The following is a 16,530-nucleotide window of genomic DNA, read 5'->3' as shown; positions in this document are numbered from 1 at the left end:
GAATAAGTAATATTGCGCGGTGCTTATAAGTGTAATATAAAAATAAATCAAGCCTATACAACTTATAAAATTTTAAGTAGGAAAAGCGCCTAAAGAATATACCACTGAATGCTCATTATAAAATACATATACTGTAGAACAACAAATACCAACCATGATGCTATGATGAACATCATCAATATAAAAATAACCTACTAGCACATATAACATAAAATAATGAGACTCAAAGAGTGTGAACAAAAAAATCGAATAAAACAATGATGGGAGAACGGGAAGAAGAGAAATTTATTCAAATATATGAACACTGATAAAATGTATTGAATGAAGCTGAAGTTGAAAATAATTAAAATTAATAGTCGCCCGCAAAAGACGATGAAAAACGATTATAAAAAGATTTACTGCTTTTTTTACCTATTATAATAATATATAATATTTTTTATAGCTTTGCTAAAACTAGGTGGTCAGATTGACCAACAGTACTGGTTATTCAAATTAAATATATATAACAACCAAATAGCCTACTTTACAGAGGGTATCAATTTGAAAACTTTCAACGCAAATATTTCTAAAACTAAAAAAGTTAGAAAAGCACAATTTGGTACAAATGTTATACAGGTGTTATACAACCACCATATTTTAGTTATATGGTAAGTCACCCCTTGGGCTCGATGCAGCCCAAGAAATTGCAAAAGACTTTAAATTAAAAGTCTTTTGCAGTAGTATTCACTTGCACAAGAATTTTTCCTAAATTTTGTACAGAGTCAAAGAAAGGTATAAGTTAAATAAAGTAAACTCTGTTGTTATGAAGTATTATTTAATTTAATTAGATGCTCAAAATGCATTCAATTTTGAACTAAATAAAAGTGTAACCTATTTTCAAACTCATTTCTCAAATTTTAAAACACTTCTCTTCGAATAGATGCACGTTATGTAATAATCGGTTGCCGAAGATCATCGAGTGAAGCTAGTTGCGTTTTAAACACAACAGTTTTTAAGTGAGGGGTATTAGATCTGGTGATCTCGGCGGCACTGATCTGGAAACGTATTTTGTAAAAATTGCCTCACAGGAAGAACAGGTGTTGTGGTAAAGGGGTGGCGCTCTATCTTGTTGAAAATGTAATAAATCTTCGTTTAGGTTTCTACCTCCATGAATTTCCAACTGATTTTCTATTTCTGTAACAATTTTAGGTTGAATAATGGTTTCCTACATTTCCAAGTAAATTTCGTCATTAAGGTTACAATAAATAAATGGAGGCTCGACAATAGTGTCACCCAATATTTCCGGCAACACATTGATTTTTTTTGGATACTGTGTGTGCGATTCCTCCTAAAAACATGCGGCTTTTTATCATTTCAGTATCTACAGTTGTGTTTATTTACAGAACCATTAAAAAAAACGTACATTTATCGCTAAAACAAATATTTTTTAGCAACTCAGGAGAAATAGGTAATTTTTCTGTCATTTTATCGCAAAATGCTATTCTTCGGTTAGAATCATCCTCGCGCAATCCCTGGATATCAATGAAAATGACTTAATTTAAGTATAGTGGTTTTAAAGTCACTTGAATGACCATAAAAACTATTAAAAGCGTTCCGGCGCGGCGGGAAGACTTATAGACTGGGGCCTGTTTTAAACACATTGCTTTGCATTAAAAGATCGCCAAATCCGCGTGGATTATGGAACAGCGGCAGCGTACTAATGCAGGCGTCGATGTTAAAGCATACCGCTTCGTGCAGCGATTCATAGAAATCGGTTATCAAAACCGGATGCAGCGCCCAGAGCCCCTGCCGCCTTAAAAAAAAAGTCGCCTATGACAAGCCGACTATTTTAAAGTTTTAGGACAGTGGCAGGTGGCAGGACGAATCGAGGCAGGCGGCTCTTTTAGACTTGCTCTGATGTTTAATGAGAGTGTTGTATGAATATTATAATATTTCTTTGTTTTTTAATTTGCGATTTGTTAAAGTTTGTGGAGTTACATTGTTGTTTATTTCTTTTTTGATATAATTAAATAGTTTTTATTTCCTTGTTAATTCCTATGGTTATTTTAGTGTTATTATTGTTTTTTTTTGTTTATTAATATGGCTTTCTGGAGACCTTTTGAGGTAGCCGATACAGTATCGACAAGTAGTGTAGCTGGTGAGGAATCCAGCGAGTTTGGACATAAAGACTTACATGTTCAGTGTCAAAGAGTAATCTTAAATATTTGTAATTGCCTTAGACAAGAAAGTCCTCATATATGTCAGAAAATGCCATAATTAAACGTATTCATAAATTAACTTTAATTCCGTCGTCGACAATTTATCGCGTTTTAAAAGTGGGAGATGTTACAGACCATTCTGTGAAAAGAAAAAGAGTCAGACGTTATCCGGCGTATAGTATACGACTTTTATAAGGCTAACTTGGTTCCAACATTGGAAATGATTAGAGAAAAACTTGTCGAGTACCCTGATTATGACTATAAGTGCTAAGCAACACTCCGGTGTATCTTAAGAGAGAATATTTACGTAGTATTAAGTTGTATCGGGACCTAAATATACATATTATTTATATAGATGAAACTTGGTTTGATACGCATGACGTAGTTAAATACGGTTGGGTTGATAGTTCAACAAAATGCGAAAGCGAATCATTACACTTCATGCTGGCAGTACAGAAGGATTTGTTAAAAATGCTTTATTTTTATCTGCTAAAAATATTTCTGAATCGTTGGCTGATTACCACGAAGACATGACTGCGGCATTATTTAAAAAGTGGTTCTCTGAGCAGCTCCTACCAAACATTCGTCCAAACTCAGTAATCGTTATGGACAATGCATCTTACCATTCCAGGATATTAAATAAAATACCAAACAACAGCTCTAAAAAACAAGATATCATAACTTTTATGAAAATTAAGAACATTCCAGTCCCTAACAAAATCCCCTTAAATAAGGAGTTGCTTAATACCATTAAAGGTTATAACTTTAAAAATGAGTATGTTATTGATAACATTGCTAAGAACAATGGACACACCGTTTTAAGGTTGCCTCCATATTATTGTATTTTTAACCTCATTGAACTAGTATGGGGCACATTAAAAAAACAACTCGCATTAAAAAAGTGCAACAGTTCACCAACATTAAGTGCGGTAGTTATTGAAAATATCCGCAAAATTGTGTCAGAATTCTAAACTAATAGATGGAAAAATTGTGTTGAGCACGTAATTAAAACTGAAAGAAAGTATACCGTTTTGCCACCCATACCCCAAATAATAATTCAACCTGGCCTTGATGATTCTATTTCTGAGGATAGTCTTTCAGAACGTTAGTTAAGCATTGGTGAGTACTTTGCCATAATATAAATAAGTTTTTGAGTGAATAATCCTAGTCGACTTTACTGCGTTATAAAAATGTACCTAAGTAGGCAATATAAAAATAAGTTCTCATCTCAAAAATAACCAGATCAACGAAATAATAGTCAGTAAAACTCTAACTTTAACTTAAAAATTTTTATTTTATTTTATTATTCACCAAGAGATTTTTATAAATACCTGCACGCCTCTGACGGCGCGACGGCAGAATCCTTTATGATTTTTATGGGTCTTTAAATTTTTGCTTCTTCAAGTGAGGTTAAAATTACTACACCTGGGGTATAGATTCATGACAAATTACTGTTATCTGTGAAACTTGGCGTAGAGACAATCTAGAATTCATAGCAAAATATCATAATACTTTTACTTATGCCGCTTCAACAAGTACTATATGCTGAACTTTTTGTTTTTCGCCACTTTATAAAACAGATTTTATTTTATTTAACTTACCTCTGATATCTTTCTCTGACCCTGTATAAAATTTAGGAAAAATTCTTATGCATATGAATACTATTCCAGGAGAGTTTTAATTTAAGGTAGCACAAAAAAGGTAGTGTCATTTAAAATTTTGGGGTTGGGTCGGGCCCAAGGAGTGACTCACCCTATAACCAAAATATGGTGGTTGTAGTTCCTCTATTTGCACCAAATTGCGCTTTTCTAACTTAGTTTTAGACATATTTCCATTGAAAGTTTTCAACTTAACACCCAGTATAATAGAAGTTTAAAAAATATGACAATTTAATCAAAATATGCTTTAAACGATATACTCAATAATTTAGAAAACTATTTAGACGACATAAAACGAGTAGTTACATCAAAATGTAATACTCGTTATTCAATAACTCATTATTAACTCGTTTTATTGGATATTGTTTGTATTGATTTGAAACATGTTTGTAAATGTCAATTATGCATTTTCAGTGAGCTTTTTTTTAATGTAGCACTTAATCTACATTAAAAACCCAAATTAAAAATATCTGTGTGCCTCCTATATAGCCAATTAAACCTGCTTCCTGGTCAAACTTCCCCTAAACACAACACAGTACCAATCAACAAATAGTTCAAAATAAATTCCAAAAAAATTACATACCCTATAAAATAAAACCAACGAATATTACGCAATAGAACTTCCTGACATTGTAGTAATGCAGGTTTTCTCGCACGAGTCCGTATTTTCTGAATTGGAACGAACTGCCTTTGGAGTACCCGGTGGATTCTGTTCTAATGTCTCTGTGTTGTTGTTTGTAGATGCCCGGCGAGATACTTCGCGTGATGCCGTACGTACGTCGAAAACAGAGCATTCGCTTTCTAGGTCGCTTCCTTCTAGTTGAAGAACATTTACCTATAAAAATATACAGTGTTGCATACTTCGCAATGACCTACCTATATAAAAATAAATGAATTGTTGCCGGCAATAATGATAATCTATTTTGTGCGATCGAAAGCCGCAATAATGCGTCATTAGGCGCCTTTTAATGAAACATATTATACACATTTAAAAGCAAAATTTTTTTTCTCAAATAAGATGATTTTGTAAAACACATTTCGAAAAAGCAAAAACACACTTAAAAAAGATGACATGTTTTAAAAGATCCAATGAATATAACCGCCCCGTAAAAGTCTTCTGGCTAAATAAGAAGCAAGTCGTGACTTTTCGTTAGACAGCTTTATTAGAAACTAACATACCGCAGTTTATTTTACATTTTTTTTAGCAGACTTATAAGTCACAGATAAAAAATCGACGTATGCAATATCCATGCCCTACCTGAAATTATGATTTTTTTTCTCAAACAACTTATACATCCTTATAAGAAATTAGCTACGCCACGGGTAACGCCAAGTAACGCTTGCAGGAAATTTTAAGTTCGTTTTAACATAAAATAGTCTAGAAATAATTCTACATCTAGGGAGGCGTAATTGTTATAATCATAAAAAAAGCTATCTGAAATGTTATTAAGATTAGTAATTTATAGAACCTAAACTAAATGTCATATTGATTTCTGTTGTTCGTGCTAAAAGTTACAATAATAAATTACCCATTTTCATTTTCTCCATCTCCATCCCCTATTTAAATAGGGGAGTTAATTTATTATAATGAGTTGATTTATTATAGTCGCAAAAAAAAATTTTACCTTTGCAAAAAAAGATAAGGTTACAAGATGTAAGATCTGTTTTATTAAAATATACAAATAAGGACAGTGACTTAAGAAAACATTTAAAAACTATTCTGCATTTCTATAAATATGGAGCACTTCAATGTAGGTTTTATTTAGAGATAATCTTTACATTGTTTTCTAGCATCTAAGATATCATGCAAGTTTTTTTTTGTATTGTACTGTAGTTTCATTTATCTCTTTGTTACTATTCATTAAATCTCGAGCACCAAAGAAGGTCATCGTCTATTATTTATAATAATTATTAATAAAGCTGGAAACCATCAATGCTAGTACGGTATCTGTCTCAAATCTTAATATGTTAATATATGTATATTATGTACTGGGTACTACTAAAAATTTGAAAAAACAGATTGAATTATTACTCACTACTTAACGAGTGTTTAGATTTTCCTGCTATTTTTTTAATTATGGTACACTTACTTGTCTTGTACTTAAATACAATTCGCTAGAATCCGAACCACAGCTGGAACTTTCGCTAAGCTCAGTTGTGAATTTTCTTTGCGCTCTTGGACTTGGTGGAGGTCGTCTCGTACACACTTGTGCTTGAATGTGTTCGCAAACTCTTCTAAAGCGTCGAATATTACCTAAAAACGTAATTGCAATTATATTTCCTCCATTTTAAAATAAAAACGAAAAATTTTACAGATACAAGTTTAATGCTTACCAGATAATAAAGTAAAAGTGATGGCAAAGAGATGCTCTTTTGAATTCTCAGTTTGTTTTGTTATAATAGAAATATCCACTTGGAATCTAACATGTCGTTGAAACATTGCGGGGCCTGTTGTCCCTCGCTTATATTCGACTCTAAAAGACATTGGACTGGACACGGAATGACTTAACTCCGCTATCTATAAAATAAGGATAAAGTCAGTATAAAACCTACTTTTACTTCCTTCCACTGTGTTAGATCAAATTTTTTTCCAACTTAACAACCGTTTTTTTAAACAAAAAAAAGGACAGCTCTTGCTTATCGCAATTTCTTAGTGAAATATTTCTTAACCCTCTGACACTGGCCATTTGACTCGTCGTGTAAATGATGTTCCTCTACCTATTCCTACGTCTTCCCTTACCAAAAACTCAATAATTTACATAAGTAAAAAAATTTACAATCATGTTCCTCTGTGTGTTAGACATATATCGGATATTAAGAAATTTAAAAGAGAATTAAAGTCGCTTTTATTGTCTAAGGCATATTATAACCTGGATGACTTTTTTAATGATAGGTTTTAACCTTGGACATGTTGGAAAGTTTTCTTTTTTTTTCCTTTTTTCTTCTCTAGTTTTGTCAACAAGTTTACCTTTATTTAGTAATTGATTGTTTTATTTAGTTATCTTTAATTTAAGTATGTTCAAAAAGTTTTGTCTTTTTGTGTTTAATTTTGTTCATTGTTTTGTCAATTTTTAAAATTGTATTTGTGTTTTGTTTTTTTAGCTTGTAGGATGCTTGTACACAAGATTATTCTTACGTAATATAGCACATTTTCTTTCTTTCTTTCTTTCTTAATAACTTTGAAACAAAAATAAGGAGCAGTAATGAGCAGCAATAACCTTCGTCTTTTTATTAAATATTGATGTGATGCTGTAGATTTGTGTTTTGTGGTTTTTATGAAAAAGTATGACCAGCATCTTCATGTAATAATGGATGAATTTTTCGATTTAAAGTTAATATAAGAGTAAAATTAATAATAAATTTATTAATACTTACTGATAGGAATGCATGAATCAAATCGGCTTTTACTGTGGCTAATGGTTTTCCTTTAACTAATATAGTAAACGTTTCATCTTTTTCCGTAGTCATCAGACTTCCAAACCATGACTTTTTAGTTAATTCCGGAGACGATTCTGGTGTAAGATGAACTTCTTCTGAAGATGCTATAAAATATTAATTATTTTTAATAACGTCAGGTATAATTTGTTAAATGGATTTAATATCAGTAATAACTATTTCTTCAGTTTCCGTTCTAAATTTACCGAGCGTAAATGAACTTACCTTGCAATTTTCGTCTATGAAATCTAGGTGATCCTAAAAAGCTGTTTTTAATAGTAGTAAGCCTGGATCGCCAGTGGTGACTTGTACTACTTAAATGTGGAGAACCAGGCGGTGTCATTGGAGCTAAAATATTAGTACCTGTAAGCCCAAAGCAATATCTTATTATTTTGTAGGTATAAAAAAATGTTATGGCTTTTTAAACAAATATTAAATTTATTAAATTTTAGGTAACCTTTTTTATTTTGTAATATAACTGCTTTTGTCATATAGCGTCAATACAGGGTTTCCATCTATAACCTGAGACATTTTAACTGCTTATAAGTCGAGAACGTAAAATGACAACAATGTGCGGTTTTCACAGAACTTCATCAATAATTTTAAAGTTTTTTTTGACAGTGAAGTTTCAAAATTTACCTGAAATAGGAGGAAAAAAATTGATGATTTTCAAAGGCCGATTTCTCAAAAATTTTAAATGTAACACCCTGTACTTTTTAATTTCACATGAAAGCCTGTTAAATCCCCTTTCCGAAAATGTATAAATTGTCTTAAATGGACACACACTTAAAATGACACAAACAACATAGTAAACGTTTTCAACCAAATTACACCGCGAATGCTACAAAACGCCTTCGGCAACTTATTTCTCCGTCTACATTTGTGTTCCGACCAAAATAAGGGTAAAATTCAGCAGCTAATTTATTAGTTATAAATTAAAACTAATTTCTTCAATTGTTTGTTGTTAAAATTGTTGTAAATAGTTGTAATTTATTTAATACATAGAATAAATACTTTTTATAGACATGACAATAGCGCAAATTATTTAATTATGATCATGCTAAAGCGATACATAGGCAATTACCAGAAAATGTTCATCAATCACCGAATATGTATTCTAGGACAATTTTCAAAAAGGTGTCATTTACTAAAATTGGCTCTGTAAAAAAAATAATGAATTTAAGACAATTTATACATTTTCGGAAAGGGGATTTAACAGGCTTTCATGTGAAATTAAAAAGTACAGGGTGTTACATTTAAAATTTTTGAGAAATCGGTCTTTGAAAATCATCAATTTTTTTCCTCCTATTTCAGGTAAATTTTGAAACTTGGCAACACTGTTAAACAAAACTTGTGTGTCATGAAATTGTATCGCAATATTTTTACCAATTGCATCTGTAGCTAAAAATAAGACAAAAAATTCATATATCAAAAAATGTAATGATTTGTCAATTTTGTGCTAAAATTATAAAGATTCGCATAAAGTTAGTGGTAGACATAGATGCAAATGTCAAAACTTTTTTTCTTAGTATTTTTAATAAGGGACAATATAATTAGGAGGCCAAGTAGTCTATTTTGATCCTCATTTCCTTGCAAGAGTGAAGCATGTCTCAAAAAGTATTGAGACCTACAGGGCTGAGGAAGTCTAATTTCCGTGTATAGGCGTACAATAGTACTCCAAAAGCCTATTACCTAATATTCTTTTACTTAAAATCTTTGGACAAATTATGCTAAAGAATAAGGATATATAGGGGATAAAGTTTTGGTAACAAACCCGATTTACCTTAATCTGTATTCATCAGTATCCATGATAGTATCAACAAATTCAACCGTCTGTTAAGTGGTAGGGCGAAAAATGCTTACTTGTTTAAAATAAGAAGCACTCGAGTAGCATTAATTAAAATTATGGATCAGGATGATAAAACAAAGGGCATGGTGATCCAGACTCAGATGACCGCAAGTAGGGTATTATCAGTTTACTGTGAAAATGGTTTCTGATAGTTTCATGGTTCGCTTAAATAATAATTTCGACTACACAATAGCTGATGTAGATGACTTATATATCGTGCCAATAAAAATTTTATAGAGAATACCTGCCATATGAACAGTGTACGCGGACAATTTGTAGGAACTATGTCTTCTTCCCAAGAGTAGTTATATGGATCTACACGGTATAATAAGAACTATGCTAACCATAAAGTATAACAGGTCTCAATTTATCGGTAATTTATTCAAAGCATGACAGACGTCAATATAACGGCATAACAACAGAAACAAAAGCATTGGAAGTGCTCTGCCTGACGTTACTAGAGAGGTCGTCTTGCTTACAATGACTCGCGTTCGCTCTGTTCAAATCAATGAATGGCTCGATTCTGGCAGAACGTAACAAACGCTCTTCCTCTGCTTCGCCAACTTGCATTTAAAAAACGCTATACAATTAATATAACGGGCATTGGCACCATCGAATGGCAGTATGTATGATCGCTCAGATGATTCCAAGCCGAAGACAGGTTAGAGCTCAGGCGTACAATCCAGAGATCTTGAATTAAGCATAATGCAACTTTATTAAGGACTATACCAAGTGTTTTTTAAACAGAAATATATGGCATAACCCTGAAGGCAAAATAACTGATCAGCAGTAATGTAACTGACAAAATGGTGTATATTCACACAGATTGCAGTCAAAAACTATAAATCCGTTTTGGCTACTCGGACACCAATTATATCTCCAGCAAAATGGCAACTCTACTTTAAATATTTGCTGTAATTTGAATTTATTTTGATTGATATTCTAACCTTTTTATTAGCTTTTAACTTTAACTTTAATAAATAAACATTTTTTTTATTTACCTATTTTTTTTTTCAAATAAAGTTTCGAACTTTATACAAAAAGTGTTTATCTTATTTTTAGTTATAGATGGGGTTGGTAAAATAATGTTACGTAATTTTCGGAACAACGTGTATACATATGATTGTTCACATTAATATGCAATGCATTGCATACAGAGGAGATTGATTCCATGTACACCGATTTCTTAAAGATATTTAATAGTCAAACCAGTCAAATCAATGAATGTTTCGGTATCTTCGATAACCACAGTAATTTCCTCTCTTCAGCGGTTTGCTAATTACCTTAAGATGATCAGGAAATTAATGTGCTCTAATTTCAATTATGCATAGGACTTTGATGACAGGCTATGTACTACGTTTGTGAAAAATAAAATAATAATATTCAACCTCATTGTCCATATTTACAATTTATGTGTAAGACAGATACAACTTAGAGATACAACCAGACTTAGGACTGGTTCTAGGTAAAATTAGAATGTGCATTAATGAGGCTTTCTGTTCAGTACGTAATCGTTAGCCTTTATCGAGCAGAAAGAATCAAAAAGACCTAAAAATTTTCTTTACATTAGTCTATTCAATCATTTTTGTTAACTTTTTACTCTTAATTTTTGTTTCTTTAGCTTGGGTGGTTTAAATAATATGAATTAGACTTCTTAGATAACAGTTCTACTTCTCACGAAATAGAAGCAAAGTACAGCGCTACAGTATGTCCAAAATGTAAAAGTGAAACATTTTGAAGGGGATTGTGCAGGATATAATTAGAGGCTTTCATCCAAATGCAAAGTTTCCATGCAACTTACTTTGATTTATCGAGTCTGAAGACTATCGCAGCTAATTCTAGATAAATATAATTGCGCTATCCGATATTACTTTCGTATGAATCTAATCGCTCTAAAGAATCTAACTGTATTCTAAAAACCGTGAGTTAAGCACAAAGCTGTGGATAGTGTTATTAAATTAGATGGTTTTTTTCAGTTATTATTTTCATGGTTTTATTAAATCGTATTTGCATCATTCTATAAAAGCTCTTTCATTATTTTGAGTGGCCGATCTACGACCGATATGATTGTAGGTATCAGAATCATTGTACAAGAATTGTAGCAAGGTCGGATTTTAAAGAACTATTAGTTGAGAGCCATAATCACCCTAAAGTTACATTTAAAGGCATAACCGTAATAAGGTCAACCTATAATTTTATTCCGAAAATATTTTTGTGTATACCAATCGATAAAGAAAAAAATTTTCCTTTTACTATGTAGCTGTAAGATAATAATGACCTTAATAAAAAAGAAACTCAGTAAAATGGACGTGCAAATTTTGTTTTTATAGTATTTAAGCATAAATATTTAAATTGTTCCTAATTTTTGTTAAATTACTAATTATTATATATGAAATTAATGAATTAAAAAAAATATTTTAACCAATGAAAAAATTACAGAGATATAATGAGTTCAGAGATATATCAAATATACAGCTCTTGAAACTAAAGTTTTGTCGGCATAGGTGCAAAACGACAATATGCAAAACGATTTTTGCTGCGCAACCTCCAGAAATGTCTTAGATTTTCATCACTATTTGGCAGTTTAGCGAAAGCTAGTTTAGGTTACGTTATGAGTATTTAGCTTTGACTGATCGTTCAAATGCAATTAACAAATCTTTGACATGCGGGATTAAAAATTGATAGGTGAATTCTAGTTTTAATTTGTTAGGAAATGTTTCCTACAGATAACGGAATTTAACCAAAAATAAGTGGGGCCGATAATTTTAATTTATCCTTATAAATCCATTGATTTTATTAAGTAAGTTTATTAGGTAGACTAAGAAAAACCTGATTGTTTTTCTAATTATATTTTTTACACATACAATACAACTTTCTCCCTTGAACCCGTGGCATAAAGAAAGTACACCATATGATAAAAGAATAACACTTAATAAATAGCTATTTACCTGTAACTAAACTACTAGTATCATTTTCGGGCGAAGTTAGCGAGAGCGATGTTCCGCCGCTACTATTCGCCCTATGGTGGGTCGGGGTATTATGGGTGGGCGGAGGTGTGACTGTCACGTGAGTATTTGACGTTACGTGAGACGACGCACGGTGAGTTGGCGTACTAGTAATGGGCGAGTGGTGGGACGGTGTGGTACGTTGGTTTACTGGAGAAGACATTCCGGCTGTAATAAATTATATTATATGAAATGTATTGTAAGAAAACTCTTAAACAACCATAAACTCGCAATTTTTATAACAACAATAAAAATATATTAAAAGCATCATTCTAAAGAACGCTCTCTACAATTTCATAACTTTTTGGGTAAACTCTGTTTGTTATGAAGTGTCAAATTAGGATAGGAGGAGAGAGAAACTTTGATTAAAAAAAAGAAGTTTTGGTAATTAAAAGCGAATGCTACGTCAGACTAGTTTATATGCTTTTAGAACGCGTTCATTAAGGAAATTTAAATCCAATGACATAGTTATTATATTATGTTACAGTAAAATTAATTTGCAATAGAAATTTAAAAGATTCAACTCGAGATATTTTTTCCTTTTCGATTTATAGCATTAAAATGGATGAGAATTTTTTAGTTGCAGTAAAGATAAGCTAGTATAATGTACTGGTGATAAAACAAAGCCTGTTGAATGCGTGACGTGGATTACATTTCAGAGAATTCCCAAAGAGTTTAATATGGAATGGTAGCTACCAGGATCTCCAGATATAAGGACCACGACCAGTCGACAGACACTGGAGAACAAGATTAAGACAATTTATCATGCCATAATTAAGGTTTTGCAATTTTTGAAATTGAGATATGCCTTTTTTAGCTTGGCTTATCTTATTCTTGCTAGCCTTCTTATATTTATTATGACCTTTGGGGTGTATATCAAGGGCTTTTTATGTTATTTTTATTTTCTATTAAATCATTTTATTGATTTGTATTCTTTTATTAAGGTTTATTAAGGTGATGTGTCTTACATTATTTGCTATTATTTGGTTAAGGAAATCTTTCGTTTCTAAAATCGAACACAACATATTTTTTTCTTCTTGTCAGACTATTTGCTATTGTTTTTAAGTCGGGATCTGCAGTGGAATTTGCGGGATTTAGGTAAAAACTTCCCAGCTTGCTATTAACTTACTAGTTTTTTAATATATGTCTGGGTTATTGTTATAAAGATAGGAGTATGTTCTAAGGAACTTCACAATTTTGAGCCGCAATATTGTGGCTACAGTTCTTGATGCAGTTATCTAAGATATCTGAAATATTATAATAATATGTTGATTCTGTGGGCGCTACAGCTCTGATTCTTCCACAATCCCAGTTTTTTGGGTTCCAATCTCCTACAGTGATTGTTGGAACGTTGTTAGCAAAAAGTGTACTTAAGTGTTCAAATTTTAGTACTTATTATGGGGATTTGTATACTAAGTTTCAGCACAACTTCTCTGGTGTCAAAATACATTTTTATTGTTGTATTTTCGATTACCTGATTTGTCTCCAATTGTGGTTCTTCATAATATCTAATGTTATGTCAGTTTTAATAAGGGTTGCAGTGTCTCCGCCCACTACATTAAGTCTGTTGCATAGAATATTTGCTAATTTTTAATTCTTAGCTTCATGCGTGCTTTGAAAAAGGTTTCCTGTACAAGTGCAATATCTATATTATTGTTATTTAAAAATCCTGCAAGTATTTATTTTTGAAGGTAGATAGAGTTTATTAGATGATATACGTTTTTAAAGCTGCTTTGAATTTATTTTTGACTGTTTCAAGATTTGTTGTTTTATCGATAATTATGCCCAAGTTTTGCTTTCCACTTAAAAGGAATGGTTGCGTAATTTTTGATAATTGACATAGTGCTGGTGCTTCCTTCCTTGTTTATTAATTAATTATGAGGTTTTACTTTGGTGTTAAAAATATGATCATTCAAGATTATTTTTACATCATTCTATGATCTGGTGTCAAATGCTTTACTAAAGTCCAGCATTGTAAGGCATGTCTATGACCACTTGATGCACTTTTAAAACCTGAAATATATCAAGACCCGCATGTGTTTGGTGCTACATTTTTTAAAGATAAGTATTTTTTTATTATTTTTTTTTAAACACCACTGGATGTTTCATCAGAACTTTAAACTAATTTTATAACAATAAGGCCATCAGCAATCATGAAGCTATAGAGGAGACAATGTGTTAAAATTATTCACGTCTATTAAGAAAATTGGTGTTTATTTAGTACTTACAATGTGTATTCGAAGGAGTACTATTAAACATGATCGGACTTGATGACCCGGACGACCTTGTAGGCGAATGGATACTAAGGCTGCTGTGAGTACTTCCAGTTGACGGGCTTCTTCTAGCATGATGACGTCTAATAAATAGAATAAAAATGTTGTATTCCTTTTTTTTTATTCAATTTGTTAAAACTACTATTTTTATACTAAAAACAAATCAATATATTTCAACCGCTACATAAGGAGTAGTTATATTTTTTATTGGAAAATATTTATCTATTAACTGCTTACTTATAATGTGATCTTCTAGGTGTTAAGGGTGAACCTTCACTGATCTGAGCAAATTGAATACCGCTAGACCCGTTGACTCTACACGTATCGATACGTTTTTTTGGTGGATCTGCAGTCTCGGTAGGTCGTATTCGTAACACAGAATCTGCCTCATCTTCGCAGGCTGGTCTTCTTCGCTTCCTTTCCAGAAGAAGGAAATAGATCACTTTTTCGGTGTTATGACTAAAAAGGGAAGTATGGAAATAAATTTAAACATGACAAAATATTTATAAGTTATTAAATATTTAAATATATTTTTTTAAAAGAAAAACAATGCAGTTATATTTTTTAACAGTTTGGGTTTGAAACTATAGGATTCTTCAGAATCCTGGTCGTTTCGGGCTAAATATTGTTTGCTGTGTGTTTTGGAACTTTGTTAATAATACTTTTAATGTTAATAGAGGTAATATGAATATATTATATAATTATTATAAAATTGTTTCAGATGTAAGAGGACAATTAATATTGACAGTTCGTTGTATTGTAGCGGTTAGACAACTTGTTTCCCTAAACTCAGTTTTCCTAAGGCTGAATTGAAAAAAAAGAGCTTCTTTAGCAGAAGCTCGCTTGAAGACTGTCCTAGATATTTAAGATAAACATTCTACTCACTTGACTTTAATTGGTCCATAATAGTCACATATCCAGATATTTTACAAAAACTTTTGTGCCACTTTTTTGTCATGCAAATAAATATGACATGTAGAATGGCAATGTATGCCGAAAGTTCGATTAATAGTTAATTTCAAATATTTGAATTATTCTCAAAAGTTTACTGATGTATTTATGCCAGTGCTAGTAATAGTCAACTAGATCAAAACCAAAAGCATTATAGGAAAACTAGTAAATTCGAATCAACATAAGAGAAAAGACTGGAGGTCTGTTGAGTAAACCTGTTGAAAACCAAACATTTCAATCGAAATTCCCTCAACAACTTTTGCTTAAATCGCTTCACCTAGACCAGTTCCATGGCTTGATTGCCATCACCAATCCCATAAAAAATATTAGCATATTTTGTCTAACATAATAAAAATCAGAAGGCACTACTAAGACGAGTCAAAGATCACACGAAGAAAACTGGATTTGACAACATATTAAAATCAGTTAAACGAACTAAAATCATTTAGAAAATTAATAGGATTTAAAACAATACATCTGTAACGACTTCTGCAATTAAACCTGTAAGCGTGCTCTTCGAAGTCCCTTAATAGTGCGTACTTTCGAAGAATTGGACTTGCTAGTTTAACGGCTCTGCTACGAAACAATCTGCCAGCACGACTTGGAGATTCGGGAACACCGTCGGGTGAGTACTCTGTTCCACGAATCGATAATTTTCACAATTGTTAATACTGAAATGCACGGTGACGCTTCTCCTACAATGCATCCGACATCATCCGGCCTGGCTACCGGCCTGAATAGGTTCAGCTACCAATGGCAAAGGGAAGGAAAGGGTCTAAGAAAGGGTTCCAAAGGATAGGAAAGGAAAGAACGACCACGTGTGAACTGGGTGAATAATGACGCGGAAGTAGGTTTGATATTTTCACTAAATTTAATTCTTAAAGACACGTTATATCCAACGGCAAGGGGTAGGAAAGGGTTTAGGAAAGGAATCCCAAGGATAGGAAAGGAAAGAACGACCACGTGTTGACTTGGTGAAGGATGACGCGGCAGTACTTGAGGGTTTCCAAGAATTAAAGTTTTGTTCTTATTTTTGTAAGGTTACAATTTATAGTCCTCATCAGTAATAGTGTCAATAATGCCTACACTTACTTTTGGTCTCATCAAAGGTTGATTTCACAAATACGACTATTTTATATACTTATAGCTGGGCAGAGAATC

The 16,530-nt window shown here is 32.0% G+C and overlaps 1 protein-coding gene across 3 annotated transcripts in view; it reads right to left on the bottom strand.

The window, feature by feature from the left end:
• Nucleotides 1-293: 293 nt before the first annotated feature.
• LOC126747606 (serine/threonine-protein kinase BRSK2) overlaps nucleotides 294-16,530 on the bottom strand; it is a 155,634-nt gene continuing 139,397 nt past the window's right edge. Inside the window, exons 8-16 of one of the 3 annotated variants that reach the window (XM_050456354.1) lie at nucleotides 14,656-14,877; nucleotides 14,374-14,501; nucleotides 12,089-12,313; nucleotides 7,517-7,654; nucleotides 7,232-7,398; nucleotides 6,191-6,374; nucleotides 5,947-6,110; nucleotides 4,440-4,691; nucleotides 295-4,377 (exon numbers count right to left, since the gene is read on the bottom strand). In XM_050456354.1, the coding sequence (XP_050312311.1) occupies nucleotides 4,464-4,691; nucleotides 5,947-6,110; nucleotides 6,191-6,374; nucleotides 7,232-7,398; nucleotides 7,517-7,654; nucleotides 12,089-12,313; nucleotides 14,374-14,501; nucleotides 14,656-14,877 (1,456 nt within the window). In that variant the 3' untranslated portion in view covers nucleotides 295-4,377; nucleotides 4,440-4,463. Of the gene's footprint in view, nucleotides 4,692-5,946; nucleotides 6,111-6,190; nucleotides 6,375-7,231; nucleotides 7,399-7,516; nucleotides 7,655-12,088; nucleotides 12,314-14,373; nucleotides 14,502-14,655; nucleotides 14,878-16,530 lie in introns of all 3 variants that reach the window. The other 2 variants (XM_050456362.1, XM_050456345.1) reach the window with 2 other exon arrangements.

This window comes from Anthonomus grandis, chromosome 2 (assembly GCF_022605725.1).
Source record: "Anthonomus grandis grandis chromosome 2, icAntGran1.3, whole genome shotgun sequence".
NCBI lineage: Eukaryota > Metazoa > Arthropoda > Insecta > Coleoptera > Curculionidae > Anthonomus > Anthonomus grandis.
This window is presented reverse-complemented; position numbering and strand designations above follow the sequence as displayed.